This window comes from Herpailurus yagouaroundi, unplaced genomic scaffold (genome assembly GCF_014898765.1).
Source record: "Herpailurus yagouaroundi ecotype Mexico unplaced genomic scaffold, PumYag 140, whole genome shotgun sequence".
Taxonomy (NCBI): domain Eukaryota; kingdom Metazoa; phylum Chordata; class Mammalia; order Carnivora; family Felidae; genus Herpailurus; species Herpailurus yagouaroundi.
The window spans coordinates 32,066,634-32,088,875 of record NW_024412395.1 but is presented as its reverse complement, the minus strand read 5'-3'; the positions used below and the strand labels follow the sequence as shown (position 1 = coordinate 32,088,875).

The 22,242-nt window shown below is 47.3% G+C and overlaps 1 protein-coding gene across 1 annotated transcript in view; it reads right to left on the bottom strand.

Annotated features, from left to right (window-relative positions):
- The window catches only part of KIF5C (kinesin family member 5C), a 164,652-nt gene that overhangs the window by 18,882 nt on the left and 123,528 nt on the right, over nt 1-22,242 (bottom strand). Inside the window, exons 18-25 of the mRNA XM_040475008.1 lie at nt 21,662-21,738; nt 20,222-20,331; nt 17,578-17,679; nt 17,291-17,351; nt 12,061-12,132; nt 9,309-9,413; nt 7,164-7,380; nt 5,851-5,964 (exon numbers count right to left, since the gene is read on the bottom strand). Of these exons, the coding sequence (XP_040330942.1) occupies nt 5,858-5,964; nt 7,164-7,380; nt 9,309-9,413; nt 12,061-12,132; nt 17,291-17,351; nt 17,578-17,679; nt 20,222-20,331; nt 21,662-21,738 (851 nt within the window). The 3' untranslated portion in view covers nt 5,851-5,857. The remainder of the gene's footprint in view (nt 1-5,850; nt 5,965-7,163; nt 7,381-9,308; nt 9,414-12,060; nt 12,133-17,290; nt 17,352-17,577; nt 17,680-20,221; nt 20,332-21,661; nt 21,739-22,242) is intronic.

Genomic DNA, 22,242 nt, shown 5'->3' with positions numbered 1-22,242 from the left:
AGTGGTGTTAGCACAGAAAGGGGGTAAAAGAAGTGAGTCATGTCATGACACACGGAAGTAACTTGGACAAGCCAAACTCCTCTGGAAGCAATGCATACCAGAGTCGCATTGCACCCAGCTCTTTATTTTCAGCAAAAGACCATCTTTCATTGCATTATGTTAAGGCTGGTGATTTGGATTTTTGATTTGTGCTTCATTTCAACCTAACTCCTAAATCTGTTTTGACTTGATAGCTGCATAAGACTAAGTACAAGAGTATATACTGTTTTAAATTTGCTAATACTTAACTATAATAAAACAACTTAAACTCTGGCAAATATGTGAGAACTTTATCCCCTTAAAAATATTCTATTTGCTATTCAAATCTGAGAAATAGTGGTCTTAATATAGGAAAGGGAAAGGAAGACCATTTTGCCTGGAAGCCTTTTAGAGAAGGGCCAAGGTATCAGCAGTGCCCCACTGGCGCCATCTGGTGGACACATTGGAACAAGCGCCCAATGGCTTGGCAAAGCACTGCCAGGAAAGGAAGCCCAATCCAGGACGCTCGGAACTAAGGAGCCGGACAAGTATTTAAAAGGTGTCCACATTAAGTGTGGGCCATGCATAAACACTCAGGACTGCCTCAGAAGTCTATTTCACACCTTCTCTCTTCTCCCGCCCACAACCCCATTTCCCTGCCTCCCTCAGCTGATAACCTGGCTTCCTGCGAGAGAAAGCAGGCAGAGATGAGACCCATTACACATCCCTGTCACCCCACTACCACCTACCAGCAACTGTCCTTTCTACTCTGCCTTCTCATCACCTCCACCTATGCTCCGGATGGCAGCACCTCTCAGGTAGCCAGTACTCTGTACCTGTAATTCTGGGGTCTCCTATGTTATCACTTCTCCCGCAGTGGCCTCTAGGGGAGCCCTGCTCTGGCTCTCAGCCACCCCGTCCTTTCCCAGGGGTCCAGCACAGGGTGGCCTTTGCCAGTCACAAACCAGGCCCCACCATTCCCAGACCCAAAGGCCCCAGTGGCCTTGCACACTCTGACTGCACCCTGAGCTGCCAGCCTGGCCTCTAAGGCCTCATTTATCTGTCCACTACCTTCTTCCCCAACAAACCCTGATTATGCAGGTCTCCGCATTCTCTGCGCTCCAGCCCCATCAGGCTTCCCAAGGTTCCCCAATATGCCAGCCATTCCCACCTTCCAGCCAGTGGCTGTGCCACTCTTCCCCAGTCACTGTGTGGCGGGTAATTGTCCTCAGTCAGTGCTCTGCTCAAATGTCACCCCCTCTTCTAAATAAGTGTCCCCATTTCCATTTCATTAACCTGCTCTTATTTTCTTCAGAACCTTACCACTATTTGAAGTTATCTCGTTTATTCACTATCTCCCTGCAAAAAAAGAGTAACACTGCACAAGACGTTGTAAAACCAAGTACGGAACAGGTTCTCCATGCCTGATCCCATTTTGCAGATGATGAAATTGAGGCTGAAAGATATCAAGTAACTTACCAACATCACGTGGAAATAAAGCCAAGGCCAGGGCTTGAACCCATGCATGTCCAGCCATCCCCGGATTCCATGTCCCGTTTTGTGGTTTGAAAAAGATGTCCCCTCCCCTAGGCTGCCCCCCTGGATTTGAACTAGCTAAGATAAAAGCCAGCATTATCCCGAGTTCTGATTTCTACATGTTGGCATCTTTAGTTGCTCTGAAACTTTGGGCATAAACCAAAATACTCATTGTGACTATATTCCTCGAAACCTGAAATGAAGCAGAAGGAAACCCCAGAGATACCCGGATGCTGCCCATGTATGAAAGGCTGTGGTGGCTTTAGCAAGAGGGCTGGAAAGAGTCAGCACCTGAGATCATTTCTGCCTAGGACAGACACACTTTGGGATGGGCGTCCCAACGATCAGGAAAGATACTCTCAAAATGTTTTGATCCCAACTAAGCAATGAATTCCACATTTGCAATTAGGTTTTTAAAAAATGATTTTGCATTTTCTTACTTCCAATTTTAATTCCCCACTCCGTTGGTTACTATCCTTCTTTTTTAAGCTCTCCTGACAAATGCCCAGTCATTTTCTTAAAAATAGTCAATGTTCTTATTCATAACCTTTAGATGAATAAATGAGAATATCTTTAAAACACCTTACATCTGGTCAGAGCACCAAATAGGATGCTGACTCATGGGCCCTCCCCACTTAGCGGTCAGAACTTGGGGCCCGGGTGGGGCGCCTGGGTGGCTCAGTCAGTTTAGCGTCCAACTTCAGCTCAGGTCATGATTTTGCGGTTCATGGGTTCGAGCCCCATGTCAGGCTCTGTTCTGACAGCTTGTGCAGAGCCTGGAGTCTGCTTCAGATTCTGTGTCTCCCCTTCTCTCTCTGCCCCTCCCCTGCTTGCTCCTGTCTCTGTCTCTCAAAAATAAATAACTATATTATTTTTTTTAACTTTTTAACGTTTATTTATTATTGAGAGACAGAGAGAAAGACAGAGCGTGAGCAGGGGAGGGGCAGAGAGAGAGGGAGACAGAATCCAAAGCAGGCTCCAGGCTCTGAGCCATCAGCACAGAGCCTGACGCGGGGCTCGAACTCACGAACTGCGAGATCGTGACCTGAGCCCAAGTTGGACCCTTAACAGACTGAGCCACCCAGGGGCCCCAATAAATAACTATATTAAAAAAAAAAAAAAAAAGAACCTGGGGCCAGAGAGAGACTAAAAACTATTTTGTAACAACTACATGACTTAGAGACGACAGACCAACACTCATCAACCACCTGCTGTGCCCAGTATGCACTGCTTGCTACTCCAAACTACAGCTGACATTTTTATCAAGCACGTGCTATATGCCAAGCAGCTTAAGAAGCGTGACCTCATTTTGTCCTCATTTCAAGACCAATGATCCAGGGAATGGATTCTTCCCATTTCATAGACGAAGAAACCAAATCAACTGAGGGTTACTGAGCGGAAGTAACGTAAAGAAAATAGGAGACCTGGGTGGCTCGGTCATTGTTAAACGTCCAACTCTGAATTTTGGCTCAGGTCATGATCTCATGGTTCTTGAGTCTGAGCCCCACACTGGGCTCTGCATTGACAGTGTGGAACCTGCTTGGGATTCTCTCTTTACTCTGTCTCTGCCCCTCCATCCCCACCCCCAAATAAATACATAAACCTTAAAAAAAAAAAAAAAAAAGGAGAAAGTAGAAGACCTAACGCTTGACCCAAGTCTCTTGTCCAAAGCCAGGCCCCTCTACCACACCAACATCCTGATAACCTGGAAGGGGGCCTACCTGTTTTGTGATGTGGAGAAAGTACCCAGCTACAGGAGTCGTAGGTACAGACAGAGTTGGCTAAGAAGGTTCCAGCTGCAGATGAAATAATCAAACTTGCCTACAACATTTTGAGTTACAGAATGCGATGAATCACCAGGAAGGGCGAGGACAGTGCTATTAGTTCAAAGGTCCTCAAAGTGTTACTGGGCCTACCGCTTCTCAATCGCAAGCATAAGAGAGAACATCTGCTTGTACGTACCTTCCCCAAAACATGGGTCTGATGAACCTTTACGGGACTGCACGAGGCAAGTGGCTGTCCATTGCACCGGATCTGGACTCCAGAATCTCTGAGCCAGTATATTTATTAAGAGCTGGCTAGGACCCAAGCACATATCCCTCTCTGTGCTTACATTTTTAAAAAGTTTTTTAGTGTTTATTTATTTTTGAGAGAGAGACAGAGCATGAGCAGGGGAGGAGCAGAGAGAGAGGAAGACACAGAATCTGAAGCAGGCTCCAGGCTCCGAGCTGTCAGCACAGAGCCCAACGCGGGGCTTGAACTCACGAACCGCGAGATCATGACCTGAGCCGAAGCGGGACACTGAACCGACTGAGCCACCCAGGCACCCCAACTCTGTGCTTACATGCCATGGGGTAATGTAATGTAATGTAGATATTACATGCAGTACAGCACTGCTGCATAGTAGGTGCTCAATAAATGCAGGTTCTGGTTGCTCACCCAACATCCACTGCCCTGTCCTCAGGTACAGAACACTACTCTTACGTGGGGCAGTGAGTGACGTGCCACCTCAAAAATTACCCTTTTCCAGGCCTCTTGCCACTGCGCATGGCCGTGTGCCTCAGTTCCGGCCAGAGGGATGCAGGCATTAGTACAATGCAGACTTCAGGAAGGCTACTAAAGGAAGAGGACTCGGCTAGGAGGGCTGCTTCTGCCTCTTCCCAGCTTCCTCTCTGCTTGCTAACCATGGCATGTAGGCCTGAGAGCTGGACCAGGTGACCTTGAGGGAGGAGGGTGCTTCTGAGGACAGTGAGTCTACATTTAAAAGGCGAGCTTTCTGTAGTCACGGTAGAGTTCCCTTACCAGCCTCTGACAGGCCGTCCTCAAATTTTCTTAACGTGACAGAGAAATTAACTTCCATCCTGTATGTAAGCCACGGTTACTTCAGGATAGGAGTTCTCAAACTTTGGTGGCTAACAAAATCAGCTGGGGTACTTGGTAAACATACAAAGGCCCAGGCCCTATGCTCCTTCAAGAAGCCTAGGTCCCTGGGGACCAGGTGATACTGACACCCTCCCACCCACCCAAGTTCCAGAACCACACTTTAGCTTTTCTATTCCAAGCTGCCTAATGTGGTCGTATAGCTCCCTTCAAGTGCCAACTACAACACCAGGAACATGCAGTCAAAAGCAATTTTATAACACCCGATTTTATTTTATTTGTGATTGAAAGTGATCGGATCTGAATGGGATGGCCCACTGCCAAGACCACTTCCCATCCACCTTTTAGGGTATGGCAGATGGTGGTGGACATGTTGCCTGCCCGCGGGCCCCCTTGGCCTTCCCTCCCTTTCCCTCATCTGACCAGTGCCTGTCCTGCTCCTTGGCATGCTGCCTGGGGCGGCGCAGGAGAAAGCTCCGGGTGCAGCCACCAAGCTCCTTCCTTGGAAGTTGTTGCATGAGGCTTAGCAATGCTGTCGTATCGCCTGAGAGAGGGCTCCAGCCCCATACATTCACTTTCTTCACCTTGATCCAAAAAGAGCTGGAGAGGACTCAATGCTCCCCTGCGTCGCCCTTGATCATGGTGGCTTAAGCCAGCTTCCTTAGTGAGGGCTCAGAATCCAAGGGCAACATTTGGAGATACTCTCTTCTATCCAGAGGTTACGGGTTTAAAGAGTTTTCCTAAACGCCTTTCTGGCCACCCAGCTGTCTGTCCGCCCAGCCCCACCCATGACCTCTTTCCTCTACCTCAAGTACAAAAAGACAAGGTCTCTCCTTCTCTTTTCCAAAGCATATCACTTCTTGTTTGTTTGTTTGCTGCTAGAGCAATATCAAGCATGTGGATTGTAGGAACAGAAATTTCTAGACCACTGTCTCAAAAAAAAAAGTGGTCTGGACCTACCTAGCTATAAATTAGCACACTCTTAAAAACCCTATTTGTTGAGTTCAGATAGCAATTATAAAAATAGACTTTCTGTATCTGGCTCTTTCTTTATATTCAGCTCCTGCAACTTGAAGCAACCACCCACATCTGTCTGCTCTAGGCAAAAGCAGCTGACAAACAGGTACTGCCCTTTTGGATGCCAGCTGCACAGGGAAACCCCACAGACAAAAGAAAGCTCAGGTGAATCATTCACCACACCCTCGTCTATCCCCAGAGGGTCCCCGGCACCAGGTGGCCCTAGCTAAGAAGACCCTGAGGCTCCGAGCTGAGCTGAGGGCAGGTAAGCTGCGTCCCTAGGGTCTGCTCCAGGAGAGCTGAGCCTCTCACTATCACAGGTGCACATGGATGTTGCTGGGAGCCAGGCAGGGGCACAGATCTGCCCCAAACAGAAACCACCCAACACCAGGGACTCACTTCGCATTTATTTCTGGTAATGAGTGGAGTTTGAAGAGCCTCCTCCTCCCCCTCGGATGGCGTGGACGGCCGTTGGAGATGATGCTGGGTAGTGTCCAGGGCGGATGGGCTTGGCTGTATTCGACAGAAAGGACAGAACGTTCAGATTAGGCTTAAACAGCCATACCCAGATGCCCGTGGGTCACATGTGAAAACCGAGACCTACAATTTGTATCATTACAGTCCTTATCAATCACCAGAGCTTTCTGAAAAGAGGATGTTTGCCCTCTTGATAGTGCAGTTAACTAATTTAGGGCGCCAGATGGTTAGGGGACGGAGAGAATTTATGTATCAATTATGTTAATTATGGCCGAGGAAACTTAGAAGGACTTTCCATTTTATCTGCGGCAGATCCGTAGGCACCCCTGGGGTTTTAAGGGCATCTGGGCAGCCCCTGAAACTTGATGCAGAAATCTGCCTATGATGCACTTCTCTGGCGACAAGATCCATAGTTTCCAGATTTACAAAGAGTGTAAAGTCCAAGAAAAGCAATAAAACACTAATCTAAGGTATGATCTTAAAACTAGAAACATGAAGTTGTTGGTGTGCAAAACAGCTGCACGGCAATATCTGATGGGAAATAATATCGCATGTTATTGGAGGCATTTCAATGGAAGAAAAAAGCTCTCTAGAGCACATCCCTAAATTCAGTTTATGCCTGCGGCTCCATCCTGGGAACTATGACTTAGCAGCTACACCCTCTTCCCTGCATGGGCAAAATACCCAAACCCAAGCCCGGGAGGGGCTGGATGTCCAGGCCCCTTCCCCAGTTTGGAACCACAGCCAGCTCACCGATGCCAGGCCTGGCTCTTTCCAGGGCACTTCCAAACCTGACCTTGCAAGTGGCTTTCCCTGAGGCTTCTGGCTCCATAGGGCCCCTTCACGGGCCCACCTGCTATAGGGCCTTTGGGCTTTGCTGAGAAATAACCATACATTGCAGGACTTCTGAGAAAGTACCTCTGTTTACAGCCACAAACCTTTACCAACAGCCTAGGCTTGCCACCTTCTCTGCTCAGCTCAGCAGCTTTGAAGACCACAATGTACATGGCAATCTCTCAGTATAAGGAAGCAGGTGCCTGACATACCCATCCTCCCCGGGTGAACGCAGGTGCCGGGAGGTGCCAGCTAGCCTAGGTCCTGCATGCCTGCCCACAGCCTTTCAGATGTTCCAGACAGACAGCCCAGAGCTCCATCACTGCCTCAGAGCATCATCAGTGCTCCTGGGCGGCAGAGTCCTGCCTTCCATCAAGGGCCCTGGTGAGAGGCACACATACCAATCTGGGCTGAGTGGGCCCTCCTGGCCATATTCTTGGCTCGAACAGCCTCCTTGATGCGATCCACCTCCTGCTGGTAGCGCTTGCGGTCCCGCATGGCGTTCTCCTTGGCCTCCTTCAACGCGCTCTCCAGGGCCTTGACACGCTCCGCCGTGGCACGCAGCCGCTTCTCCAGCTTGGGCAGCTCACAGCGCAGGTCTGCATTGTCCCGGACCAGCTGCGGCGGGAAGGGATAGGGGTGACTTACCGGGGAGGCAAGGGGGCCAGCAGGAGGGGCAGACAGTGATACAAGGGCAGCTAGAAGCGGTCTCTGCAGCCAAACAACCAGCCCGCTAGGTCATCTTGGAAAGTCCATGTGACCACAAATGCTGGCAGCACCAACGGAAAATCAAGATCCCATACTCTGGGACTCCAATTTGCTACACACGGTTCATGGGTGCAAGGAAGTGGGGAGGGGGTGTAGGATGAAATTAAAAGCCATTTCCAGGCACAGGAAGCTTTCAGACTTGGGCAGGATTTACTTCCTCTTTTGTTTGAGTGGGTGGGGGAACTAGTGTAAGGAAAATTGACTAGTCAGATGCTAGCATATGGAAGCTGAGAAATGTAAACAAAGCAAGTTCAAAAGCACCGGTGAAAGGCATGCATGTTCTAGAGCTCCCTGAAGGGCTCCTCCCTGCAGGACATGTTGTCTACACCAGCATGTGGTTTGGACCCCCTTAGCAACATATCCAAAGGCTAACAGGTAACTCTGGGGTACTTCTCATTTTTTCATTACCTAAGACCCTCAATTAAGAAGCAACAGGTGAGACTGGGGGCGTGTGGGGTGGTGTGGCCATAGACTGGTGGTTGACAGAGGGCAGGTGGGTGGGGGGATGGGTGAGACAGGTAAAGGGGATTGAGAATACACTTATCGAGAGGAGCACTGAGTAATGTATAGAATTGCTGAACTGATATACTGGACACCTGGAAGTAACAGAGCACTGTATTAAGTATACTGGAATTAAAAAAAATAAATGCATACAATTTTTTTTTTTAAATAAAAAGATAATGAAGGAAAACAAAAAGAAGCAACAGGTTTGGCCCCAGGTGAAGAAAAGGTTCAAGAGTCAGTTCTATTATTTCCTGACATTGGACTTGGTAAGTCATCCAACCACCACAAGCCTCAGGTTTCTCACCCATAAAAAAGGATAGCATATAACAGGACCATTGTGGGAATCCCGGTGGATCAAGAAAAGTTTAGAAAATCAGAAAGTGCTAACGAAGGTTACCTATCCCGAGTCCACACCTGCATTCTTTAACCCCATAGGCAAACCAGCAGCTCCAGAGTAGATTTTTAAAACATATTCACTGAATTCATAAATAAAATAATTAATCTCAGAGCCCTATTTCAAACTCCCTTGCAGTTTCTGCTTTTATATTTCTCATCAACAATTTGCATGAGTGACTTCAACCATGTTGAATCTGCTGTCCTCCCTTTGGGGAAAAATGCCACCATCAGTAATATCAAAGAGGACTTAAGTCAAAGAGAGATGACATCACCTTATCCATGTGGTCTAACAAGTTGGACTGTTTTTATCATAGCCCAAATCTTTAGGATTTAGGAAAAACATGAACAATCCAGCATTTATACAGAGAGAAGACAACCGCCTAGATCACCAGTAGGCTTGGCCGTGAACTTTGCTGTCCCTCTAGACAAAGTCCAGAGCATCATAAGAACCTGACAGGGTGCTCAATAAATAGGGCGACAGAGCAGAGAGACAATGAATTAAGTTACTTCTAGTCCTAGTCTGTTTCCTCATCTGTAAAAAAACAAGGGGCCTGAACCAGCTCCATGGCATTCACTTGACATTCTGTGCAGCCTGTAGGTCCAACGCTGGGACTGGAGACAGGATAGAAAGACAGGGTTCTGAACACCCCACCTCCCAAAGCCCAAGAGCTCAAATTCAATTCCTTCCATTTGCCTTTGACAAAAGAATTTTATATATAAGGGAAGTCACTGAAGACTAAAGGACTTCAAGTCTGGCACTAATGTCTTGTGGTGACAGAGTCCCTTAGCCTTCAATGTCAGAGCCTTCTCCCAGAACTGCGGCCAAATCTTTCCAGGAGAATACGAGAAGCAGAAGGAAGCTGGCACGACTCTCCTACCTGTTTGTGAACCTTCGTGAGCTGCTCCAGGTTATTTTCCAGGAAGGAAATTTTCTGCTTCTGGGCAGCACTGCCCCCTCCATCATCGTTGTCCAGCTCTACACTCTGCACCAACATGAGGGGTCAGCGGGCAGGCCAGCACACTGCCCGCCCGCAGCCCCAGCATAAGGTGGACAACACTCTAAATCTTCTTTAAAGAAAACAAAAAACAAAAAAACAACCCCAATCCCACCAAAGGTTATTCTGAAAGTGAAAATAAAAAGAGGTTCTGAAAGCTGAGACTCAATGACCTTCCCAATTAATTTCCTTGCTCCGTGTCAAGGGTTTCACGAGTGTTATATTTTAGAGAACTGAAAAACAAAACAAAACAAAACCTCCAATCTTCCTTTGAAAGATACAGATTAGCCCTGTGAGATTCACCTCTCTCTTCTTGCAGGTGAGCAAATAGACTTTTCTTTTTCAAAAGAACTGTTCCAAAACTCATAAGAAGAAGCAGTATGAAGATATAAACCCAAGACCGAAATTTAATTTCAAATACCCCAACTGAGATAAGTCAGTAAGCTGAGGGCAATTGTATGTGGTCCTGCTGGGAAGTCTCAATGGCCTGTGCTTGCTTATCGCCTGAGCTTCCGATTCCATGAAATTACTTAATGAATCTACTTCAAACTAGTCATGGCATCTGAGCATGGCATCTGCTGGAAAAACTCTGGAAATTCAACAGATCTTAAGATTGACAGAAACCTCCCTCCCGGCAGGGCCACGCTCAGTGGTCAGATAAGTTGAGAAACACATGTATAAGCACATCTTGGAGCCCAAAATGGTGAGACATGCTTGTGCCATCTGATGATGGACAAGACCACCATCCCTCCTTCTTCTGAGAGGTAACAGCTGTACATGCATCTCAGACCCGTGTCTCTTCCATCTATATCCAGGGTTCTCAAATTTCACCCAGAGGGAAATTAAACTCAGATTGGGTTTATTAAAACTCAGATTGCTATGCCCCAGCCCCAGTCTCTGCTTCAGTGGACCTGAGGTGCGTCTGAGAACCTGAGAATCTAGCAAGCATCCTGGTGATGCCAAGGCTGCTGGCCAGATGATCACACTTTGAGAGTCACTGGTCTAATAAAACTAGGTCCTTCCTCGAGAGTTTTACATCATGAAATCAGGGAAGTCTGATCTTAAGCTTCCTTGGACCCCCTCCTCCCTCTGACTAAGCCTTTTCAGATCTTGCCTAACCTCCCCAGTCTCCTTTTCTATCCCCTGTGCTCTGGACTCTCCTGCCTACCTGGTCCAGGTCTGACAGTCATTTCTATTTTGATGCCTGTGGTCACTACCTACCTGCCCCGCCACTGCCATTCAGCCCTTGGACTCTCCTATCAGGCTCTGCCTTCCTTTGTTTCCATTTGCAGGTCCCCAAACCTAGAACCAAGTTGTCAGAGGCCACGGCAGATTCATGCTCTGAGCCTCAGCTGGACGCTCACACCGCTGCTCAGCAATCCTTTCACTCATCCCTGACAAATTGCTCCACACTGCTGGCGCCTGCTCTAGGCTCTGTGGCCTCGCCATTCCTTCCCTTCCTTCTCCATTGAGGACTGAGCCTCCACATTAACTGAGAAGATCGATGCATCATTGGATGCATCTTTCCACTGTTATGCATTTTCCTGCAAATGTCTCCCATCTTGACTTCTCCACTACTCCTCTCTGGGAGACTATATCCCTTCCCCTTATACCAAGCCCAATATGTCCATCTGTGCTATTAATTCCGTCCCTCTCAGATCTGACCCCATGAATCACTTCCTCTTTGCTTATATATTTCACCTCTTTCCCTTGGCTCCTTCACACAGACACATGTGCGCACACACACACACACACACACACACACACACTTTCAAATACACCTTCCTTCCGTCCTACTGCACATCTGCATATGGACCATTGCTCCTCTTCCATCACGTTTAAACATTTTTAAAGAGCAGTCCCCTCACTGCTGCCACCTCTCCCTCCTTCCTGAAACTTCCGCAAGCTGCTGTGGTATCTGCTATACAGTGACTCCCCGAGATCGCCATGTGAGGTGTGAGGATCAAAGAGGCCCAGATTCAGAAGTCACACAGAGCTGGATTCAATCCTACCTCCGGCTCTTCCAGCTATGTGACCTTGGGCAAGTTCTTTAACCTCGGAGCCTGTCTCCACTAACAAGAGAACAGTAAGAACCACTTACACCAGTGTCGAGAAGAACAAATTAGACACACGTCAGGGTGCTTCACACACTCTGACCTAGCCCCTCATGGCCTCATCACAGGCAAACAGGGTGCTCTCGCCTCCAACTGCTACAGGTTTCTGCCACTGCTCACCGGGCTTTGGGGCAACTCTGCCTGATAAGACCCCTCTGGATTTTCCCCGCATCATGCACAGCAGCTCTCACACTGCGGCCAGGTAAATATGTGCTCGTTTGAAATGAGGGCCAGGGAGAGGATTATAACTTCCTTTTACTAAGAAGAAAAAAATCAGATGGAAAAATATTCCCAAGTTTTTTGTTTTTTTTGGTTTTGGTTTTGATTTTGGTTTTTGTTTGTTTGTTTGTTTGTTTTGTTTTGCCTCTGGTACATTCTTTTAATACATTCTCTGGCTTGAAGTCATTCATTTTTAAGCATAACCAGCCCCAATTTAAGGAAGTGATGTTTCAACTGAAAATGATTCTTTCTGGCCATCTTTTCTTTTCTTCTCAGTCCTGTTCACACAAAAGAGAACTCACCTTCTTGACCCGGGCAGTCAGATCCTGGACAAAGAGTTTCCGGAGGTTATGAAGAGTCTGCAATTCTCGAGACTGGAAGAGAAGATTGTTAAAATGCCACTTAGGTGGTGGAGGAAACAGTGAATTCGTGACGGATTTGGTGCCACACCATCAACATCTGGTTGACCCAATGACCCAGACCTTTCCACACATGTTCTATGAGTCCGCCAGTAAGGCCACAGCGCTCCCACACTTCCCTGACTTTCTCACCAGCTGTGTCTACCCCCTTAACTGTCTCAAGGGCATCCCAAGGGCCAGGGACGGGAACTCAAACAATGAAATGTAAACTAGAACAAAGCCTACTCATTTGCTGAGTTCTAAATAGCACTTTTTCTCTCCCCTCAAAAACAAAAGTTAAAAAGCTTTCTCATGGGTCAGGTCCTTTGGCACAGGCCATGATTCCACGGTTTGAGGTTGAGCCCTACGTCAGACTCTCTGCTGTCAGTGCAGACCCGCTTCAAATCCTCTGTCTCCTTCTCTCTCTGCCCCTCCCCTGCTTGGACTCTCTCTAAACAAACAAACAAACAAACAAACATTAAAAAAAAAAAGTTTTCTCATGTGCCACCTGGGTGGCTCAGTCAGTTAAGCGTCTTGACTTCCGCTCAGGTCATGATCTCACGGTTTGTGGGTTCGAGCCCCACATCAGGCTCTGCCCTGACAGCACGAAGCCTGCTGGGGATTCTTTGTCTTTCTCCCTATCTTCCCCCCCTCACTTGTTCTCTTTCTCTCTTAAACAAACAAACAAACAAACAATCTTAAAAAAAAAGTTTTCTCCCCAAAATTCCTAATAGGCTGCATTGTACCAGAAGGGATTCCTTTTTTCCTCTAGTTTATCACATACACATTATACAAAACGCCAGTGTAAAAGGAAAGTTACCCACAACCTCTCCCATCCTAACTGACGTTTTTCATACTTCCACACCCCTTGCTGGTCTCAGTTCATGTTCGTTTGCTTTACATCACGGAGCTCATGGATGAAGCAGGTGGTGGGCCTTTTATCCACGTGACCCTGGGCAACTTACCTAACCTTCTTGTGCCTCAGTTTTCTTATTTGTACAATGAGGATAAATATACTAGTTGCCTCACAGTTGTCAGGATTAAATGTGATAATCCTTATAAAACTTTTACAACAGTTCTGGCACATCGTAATGGTCAGTAAACACTAGTTAGTATTAACTTACTGATGCATCATATTTGACATCCATTTCTTCAGTAGGCTTTTATCGTATACTTTTGTTACTGTTTCCCTCTGTTGTTATAATATTGTTATGTTGTAATTAACTTCTTGGGGGTATTTTTTTTCTTCATTTTGAATTAATTTCTACAAATGAGTCCTTAGGAACTAGACTGCTAAGACAAGGGTCTGAGTCAAACCTGGTGACCTTTGTTAACAAGATCAGAATATCACGCTATTTACTTTCATTTAATTCTCCATATATTTACTACAGGAGATATGATTAGTTCCTTGCAAAATATTTTCCTATAAGGGAGGAGAGAGATAAACTTACATTTATACTTTTTAATTTGTCTAAGTTGACTTAACACAGAATGTCAAGGGATGCAGCTCACACATGCTCACAGAAAAAAAGAAACAGGCCATATTAAAGAAAAAAAAATTTTTTAAAAAGGTGGCGGGGGGTTGCCTGGTGACTCAGTCGGTTGAGCGTCCGACTTCGGCTCAGGTGATGATCTCGCAGTTCATGAGTTCAAGCCCTGTGTCAGGCTCTGTGCTGACAGCTCAGAGCCTGGAGACTGCTTTGGATTCTGTGTCTCCCTCTCTCTGCCCCTCCCTCCTCTCAAAAATAAATAAACATTATAAAATTTTTTTTTAAAAGAAACAGGCCATAAAGACACAAAAACACTAAGTTTCTTGGAATAACAGTTCTGTGTTAATTTAAGGTCTTTTTGCTGGGTCCAAGTCTGCAATTCTGTGTTGAAATAAGCAGCAGCTGAAGTCAATTCCTTCCTCAGATGTGGCAAATTCCTTTCTGCAGGAAGCCAAGCAGGCCTGTTATTCTGGATGCAATGCCCATCGGACCTGTCCAAGGCTTCGCCACCTTCCAGCACAGGCACAGGGGCACAGCTCAGAGCCCACGTTTATGCAGACACTGTTTCAGGCCCCTGCCCACAGAGCTCAGACCCCCAGCCCCTGTTCTGTACACTCTCTCTGCTGCTTCAGGGATTTTATTCCTGGCTGAACTGTAATCACAGCAAATATTTTCCATTAAAAAAAAGCCATCACACCAAAGGGAAATGGGAAGAGAAGACACGGGGGCCTTGTCAAAGGGCCAGACATTTCTTTGGGGCTTAAGTACCAAATACTATGGAGTCCTGAGTTTGGCAACTGTATCTCATTTTTGTTTGCTCTTAGGTGAATTCAGCAGTTCAGGAGGGGCAGGTACAAGGAACAGGCTTCAAGATGTTTAAAATATAAAATATTCTACAAGATGGGGCACCTGGGTGGCTCAGTCAGTTAAGCATCTGACTTCAGGTCGGGTCACAATCTCATGGTTTGTGGGTTCAAGCCCCATGTCGGGCTCTGTACTGACAGCTTGGAGCCTGGAGCCCACTTCAGATTCTGTGTCTCCATCTCTCTACCCCTCCCCTGCTCGACTCTATCTCTCTCTCAAAAATAAATAAGCATGAAAAAAAAATTTTTAAATAGTTTACAAGTTGCACATTTAAGCTTAGGCAGCTATCATTTGGCTTTCCTGCAGCAATGAATTTTCCACCAGCAGATTATCATTTCCTCACTCTACCTGACTCCCTTCTTTCAAATTGTCCATGTTACAGGCTGCTGCCCTCTGTGTAAAAGTTACAGGCTTAGCTTCCTGTCACGGGGGACAGTGAGGGCGAGACCAGAGAGGCAAAAACACAAGGCCCATCAACACAGCAAGAGAGGACCAGCCCCGAAGCCCCATGGCTGTCTCGACATCTTCCAATGTCATCTGCTGGAGTGGGCCTCACACTCCTACCCCTGGACAGCAGGTTCCACCCCCCAGCTTGCCCAAATACTCAAGCCAGCAGAGGCCTTGAGCTAAGGAGAATTCTAGGAAGGTCAATCAAGGGCAGCGAGCCTGTTCCTGAAGAACAGTTATAGTTTAGGGAAGGTTCCGAGGGCAGGTTAAGTGACAAGATGCCATGAGGTTCCAGTTTGGGGTTTAAAATGTGAATGTGCGTAATGTGTGTGATGTGAGTGCTGAGTGAGAGCAAGAGAGAAGAGCCACATGGGTGAGTGTGAGGGTGGGAGGGGCCAGCACGCGAGGAAGTGCACAGACTTGAGAACATGGAAGTGAATGCCCGTGAGTGTGAGGAAGGGACTGCAGACTATGGGGTGTGAGCATGCGCCAGAGTGCACGAGAGGACAAGTGACTTTGCACGAGTGTGAGTGTGACCGTGAGAGAGCACCTGTGGGAGGGCATGAAGGGCAGGTATGGCAGGTGAGCGAGTGGGGCAGGGGCAGTTCATGGGTGGAAAGGAAAAAGGTACTGAAACGTCACTTATATCTGGCTAGTGGGAATACGGTACCATTTTATTTTTTTTTTTATTTTTTTTTTTTATAAAATTTTTTTTCAACGTTTTATTTATTTGTTTTGGGACAGGGAGAGACAGAGCATGAACGGGGGAGGGGCAGAGAGAGAGGGAGACACAGAATCGGAAACAGCCCAGAGCCCGACGCGGGGCTCGAACTCACGGACCGCGAGATCGTGACCTGGCTGAAGTCGGACGCTTAACCGACTGCGCCACCCAGGCGCCCCAACGGTACCATTTTAAAGTTCAATATTTTCCTGAATTTTTACAATCATCTATAACTGTGAGTATCAATTCTGCAATTTCACAGCTTCATTTCAGTCTCCCCCACAGCCAGCAGCCCCATCTACCATCTTCTCCACCATGCTGGAAAGGCCCAAGATCCTTTGCATACAGTCATCTTACTTCTGTCCTGAGTGGACTGCACCAGGACTTCTGTCCTGAGTCCCTCCACCTGGCTTTAAGGGGCAACTAACATCAACTCAGAAGCCAGAGTGCAGAACCAGGCCCAGCCCTACAGCCTAGCGTCACTAGATTCTTGGAGATAGGCACAATACCACATAAATTCACATGACACATGAGTGGAATCAAAATGTATGACTTTATCTGAACAATTGTATCTAAATGACCGGACATGTTTTCACCAAACTGAGAGCCTAGGTTGGGATGGTCTGTCTTCAAACACAGGCTGTGTGTGGCACTTTGAAGGCCTCTCGAGGGCCCTCAGAGCAGCTGAAATGGAAATCAACCAGTGGAGACAAACGTCACGAATTCAGATGCAGGATGAAGAAAAACAACCAGGATTTCAAATAATAAGCCCTTCTGATCTGTCACTCTTCTACCCCAAACCCTGCAAGTCTCAAGTCCCTTCCCAGCTTACACCTGCTCTTGCCTTGACCTCTCTGTGCCCACCTCCTAGGTCCTCCTTGCTTCACTGACCTCCCTGCTGTCACTCCAAAACACCAGGCATGGGCTCACCTCAGGGCCGTGGCATGGGCTATTGCCTATGCCTGGAAGGCCCTTCCAGTCTTCCCCTTTCACCTGCTTCAAGTTCCTACTCAAAAGTCACCTTCTCATGGGACCTCTGCCAGCAACCACCCTGTGTACTTTCCAGAACCATTTAATGGAGGTCATGATTTCCTCCCTTATTATTCACTATCTGTCTTCCCCATCAGCTGAAGGTAAGCTTCACAAGTGCCAGGATCTTATCTTTGTCATTTATTGATGCAACCCAAGCACCTAGAAGAATGCCAGCCCTTAGTAGGTGCTCTTGAATGTTGAATGGAAAAAAAGCTATAGTGTGCAAAACCTGTAAACTTGCAGTCATTGATTTGCAAGTCAGTTTCATTCTCACTCAGGGTCTGCATGGTCACAGCACTAAGCATGGATGGATGGACTGATGGACAGACAGACGGACTGTCAGACTGATGGTTAATCATTGTGTCAAGAGCTGGGGAATAAATTCTACAATTCTCACTTTTCCACACAATGTTCTTTCTAAATGGAATGTCTAAATATATGGAATTTGCCTAAACGTTTTGTCTAAGACGGTATGTGAGAAAGGTGGGCACAGGTGATATTTTAGAATAAACAAACGCAACAAATCACAAACTCATCAGGTCTCTGAGACGACAGTGAGTTGGGAAACATGTTGACATACCACTGTCTCCTCCAGCCCCTTGAGGTCCTCTCTGGCTTGTTCCCTTTTATCATTGAGCAATCTAAAACAAAAAACAAAACCAAACAAAAAAAGGAATTATGAACCAGCAAAAGGGCATCAGAGATTTCCATTTGCACCTACGGATAAATCAACAAAACAAACCAATGCACACAAACAGCCTTGGCCCAACCTAACCGTAATATTTAGGAATCTGAATCATGGACGCAGACTTGCGGAGATCCCGCGGGGAGGAGAGAAAGCCGGGGAAACATTTGAAGCACACTCACAAGAGCTTCTCCAGCTTCATTTCCCTCTCTTGGTCTTCCACTTTCAGCTTGTTATAATCAGAACTGAGCTTCTCCTGCTCTAGCTGCAGCTTCTGATTCAAACTGAAATTGAGAGGAAAAAGCAATACAGTCCACATTAGTCTGAAATTCCGAGTCACCCAGCCGAAGACATGGTTCTGTTCCAACCCCATTAGTTCTGAGCAATAAAGGCGGCAATTCTAGAGGATTTTGAGGGATCAGAGAACAACCTCACAGCTTCCTCCCTGCCGAAGTGGAAACTAATTTCTGGGAACATCTCAGAGGCATGAAACATAAGGCTTTGAGAATATATTTATAGTTGGCTTGTGCAAGAGCTTTGGGGGGAAAATAATGAGATAGGAAAAGGGCCGATATTTTAAAAACAGAGAAAGACAGCACAGTCAGAAGAATTCTGCTTTGTCTGCCCTACAGATGGCATGCACTCACACTCGGGAAACCTTATTTGGCCATTTCAACCTTCCCTGCCTCTCTAGTCCGATGATCTGAGAACATTTTCTAAGTCCAAATTCCTGGCTGACACAGGTACAGTTGTGTGAAGTCTTCAAGGAGTGGGTACAGAGAGAGAAAAATACAAAGAAAGCCCAGGGGCTGCTGCAAAAGGGAAACTCGCCATCTGGTTGGGGGCACTTTGTCAACATTTGCATGCAGTATTTACAAAATCTTTTGTATGGCCAGGCCTGTGCATCTGTAAAGGAACAGACTCTACACTATCTGAAGGAAAAACTCAGAGTCTGCTTGAAAGGCACAGGCCAACAAAACTTCTACACCTACTGACTAACTCATTTACCAACCCTCCCTCTTCCCTCCTTCCTTCCCTCCCTCCTTTCCCCTTCCAGTTAAACATGTCAAGGGTGATTAATCAGAATAAAGAACACAGGACATGCTTGAAGGGGAAAGAACAACCTGAATAATAGCACGGGGATGGTTCAAAACGAGGAGAGGAAAGACGACACGAAATGCTTGCCTTCGGTAGACAGTGTGCCAGGATCACAACACTTACACTTTGCTTCGTTACCATTCTCCTCTTTTAAAATGCAAATATGCGGGGCGCCTGGGTGGCGCAGTCGGTTAAGCGTCCGACTTCAGCCAGGTCACGATCTCACGGTCCGTGAGTTCAAGCCCCGCGTCGGGCTCTGGGCTGATGGCTCGGAGCCTGGAGCCTGTTTCCGATTCTGTGTCTCCCTCTCTCTCTGCCCCTCCCCCGTTCATGCTCTGTCTCTCTCTGTCCCAAAAATAAATAAACGTTGAAAAAAAAAATTAAAAAAAAAATGCAAATATGCTGTGCGAGCAGCTTGCAGACACTGAAGAGCGATTTGGATCAGTAGCCTGGAGAATTAAACTCTAACTTCAGTTTGACTCCTACTTAGTAGTGTGACCCTAAGTAACTCATTTAACCTTGACTCCCATATAGAAATCTGGCTCTTCATCTACAGAAAGCGGGAGTGGAAGGAGCCTTTAGTCTATATCTTGGGGGCAATGAGCAGGGGGCAGGGGGCGGGGGAGGTGTTAGCGAATGGAAATGTATTTCAGCATAACTGTTTTTCTTTGTTTTCCTGCATCTTTTATTTGTGGCATTTAACAATGTTATTCTAGGGGTACCTGGTTGGTTCAGTCGGTCAGACATCCAACTCTTGATTATGGCTCAGGTCATGATTTCGAGGTCATGAGATCAAGCCCCATGTCGGGCTCTACACTGAGTATGGAGCCTGCTTGGGATTTTCTCTTTCTCCCTCTCTCTCTGCCCTGCCTCATTTGTGTGCTTGCTCTCTCTCTCTCTTTCTCTCTCAAAATAAACATTAAATAAATAAATAAGTAAACAAACAAACAAACAAACAAATAAAAATCTTATTCTGCCAAGGGGTTCAAAGATTGCCAAGGGACTCACTGTGCAAAAATGTTAAGAACCCTCAAGGAGAGGATCCTGAAAGTACTTCCCAGCTTGGTGACTTGTTTTGACAATGAGGCAGGAAGGTAAGAGAGGAAGAGGGGAGAGATCATTATGGAGCAGGGGTTCTTCAGTGGCCATGACAGGACAGGAAAATGGCCCTGAAGGGGGGGGGGGGGGGGTTGTCCCCAGAGACAAGCTGCAATGAAGCCATTCTGGCAAATGCCACAGGTCCACGAGCACAGATACAGGTCCCTACAAAGTGTGCACATGTGACCAGGTGGCTCAGGGTTGTGCAGGGTGCATTTATGAGTTCGGGTGAGGAGGCAGCAGGAGCTGACTATCTTTTCTGGAGGATTTATTAACCTATCAGAACTCCGGAGTCAGGACCAACTGAGGGTTTTTTTAAATATGTTTTTTCATACAGATGGTGTTTCCGCCTATGAGGGCAGCTGAGTCACCAACATGACCCCAGCTCCTCGGGCACGAGGAAGGACGGCTGCACCCGCCTGCCACCTGCCCCAGCAGAGCCCCCCGAGGCTCAGCTCCAGATGGGAAAACAGACGTCGGAAGCCGCGTGTGTAGCCCACTGCGGCCCAGGGCAGAGCCCAAGGCCCACAGGGCGAGGCGAGCAGACCTCGGCTCAAAGCCGCATCCTTCCAGGCTGGCCGAAGACGCCATGCCTGCCCCCACATCCCAAGAGCCCCTGGGCCGACTCACTCCCGCATCTCATCGATGATTTTCTGCTTCTCCTCGATCTCATCTCGAAGTCTGGACAGCTGCTTCTGGTGAGCTTCCCGGTGACTCTCCATCTGCTGCTCCAGCGCCTTCTGCGAGCCAGGCCAGCAGAGATGTGTCATCCACTCGTTGGCTCACAGCCCACACTATGACAAGCCCTGGATTGCTTCTGCCTCCTACCCTACATCCCTCGGCTGTCAGGTCCCAAAACTGGGGCCCCCAGAACCCGCCTTGTCGTACTGGCACAACAAAACCCAAAGATCTATCATAAAACAGAGTGGGCCCTGGGAGCAAATCAGTCCATCAATTAAATAAAAAGCTTTATCCGTGACCTTCTACAGCTCACCAGGCTACATGGCTTCTCTAGCCAGGTCAGAGGGCATGGACCTCTGACTACTCAGGTGACCTCAGACAAGCCATGTAACCTGTGTGAGCTACACTGCCTCATCTGTAAAATTTAGATAATTGCCCCAGTCCTGCCCACTGCACAGATTTGTGGTGATGTTCAAAGGAGAGCTCTTCACCAAAGCCATATGAAACCAGGAGAGGGGCCCATCAAGGTGAGCCTGGGGCAGGATCATACCACGGGCACTGTTTTGACTATGGGCTCACATGCAAAGGGACTAGTAGTCTGCCTAAAATGAAGTAAAACTCAACATTTTCTCATATCTCACTTTATTCACCTAAAAATCTTATTTCCCAGTCATTCATCCTACATTTTCCTTCACTACTTTACATGTGACCAAACATAAAGATCTCTATGTATAAGATGGAAACTCAAATTTGGAGTGCTTCTTTTAAAAAGTCAAGGAGAGGGGGCATTTGAATGGCTCAGCGGGTTGAGCATCTGACTTTGGCTCAGGTCATGATCTTGCAGTTTGTGAGTTCGAGCCCCACTATGGACTTGCCGCTGTCAGCACAGAGCCCGCTTTGGATCCTCTGCCCCCCTCCCCTCTCTCCCTGCCCATCCCCTACTTGCACTCTCCTGAAAATAAAATCAATATTCCAAAAAAATGAGAAAATAAAAAATGTCAAGAGGAGAAATGTTTTCTTTCATTCAAAGAAAGGGCAAACAGTTCTTCAGAAGTTAACCTCAACAGTGTGGCCCATGTAGGGACGGGGGGCTGGAGAGGGGAGGCGGGTTCTGTTCTTTCCTTCTGCACCAGGAACGGGGAAGGAACACATACCAAAGCAACGTGGCTATTACTACGGACCTCGTGGGGTTTCTGGACACTCCACCTCCATCTCAGTCCTACGCCGGGCCACGCCGTGAGAACGGCTGCAACTGCCCGGCATCGGCACTCCCACTCCCCTCCCCCACCCGCACTGCCGCACACATCTCTGAAGGAGACAGAGTTCCCTAGAACAAGAAAGTGCGGTCCGAATGCGTGCTGGGCTCCATGGGAGGGGAGGCATACACACCTTCATTTCCTCAGCGTCCTGCAGTCGGGTCAGGTGTTCCTTTTCCTTATCCTGGAAGCTGACTTCGTGCATTTTTTCTGTTTTGAATTTTAAATGATGATTTAAGATTTAACTGGTAGGACTCACATCCAAAAGTTAAAAAAAAAAAAAAAACTTAAAAGAAAAAAGATAAAAAAAAAAAAAAAGGAAGAATGGCCACAGAGTGAAACGTGAGCTTACATCACCGACTACACCCCATGGTATGTATCCAAGACTGGGAGGAGGACTTCTGGCTGAGGAGGGCTCCAGCAGGAGGGGCGACTGTCGGGGACAGGTGCTAACTTGGAGTGGGCCACTCTAGGTCAGAACCAACCTGGCCGGTTATGACCTCACACCTCGGACAACCGGTCCCCACCTGGCCTCGGTGAGCAAGCCCCGAGGCAGTACACATTAACCTGCTATGTAGATCACAAAGCACCATGTGAATGTTAGTGGCATTTGGATTCATGACACTATTAGAGTTCCAGAAAGAGCTAATTTACCTCCCATGGGTAAGCTGTTTATTCTCTAAGAATCTAGAGCAGGTAAACATAATCTAAGGC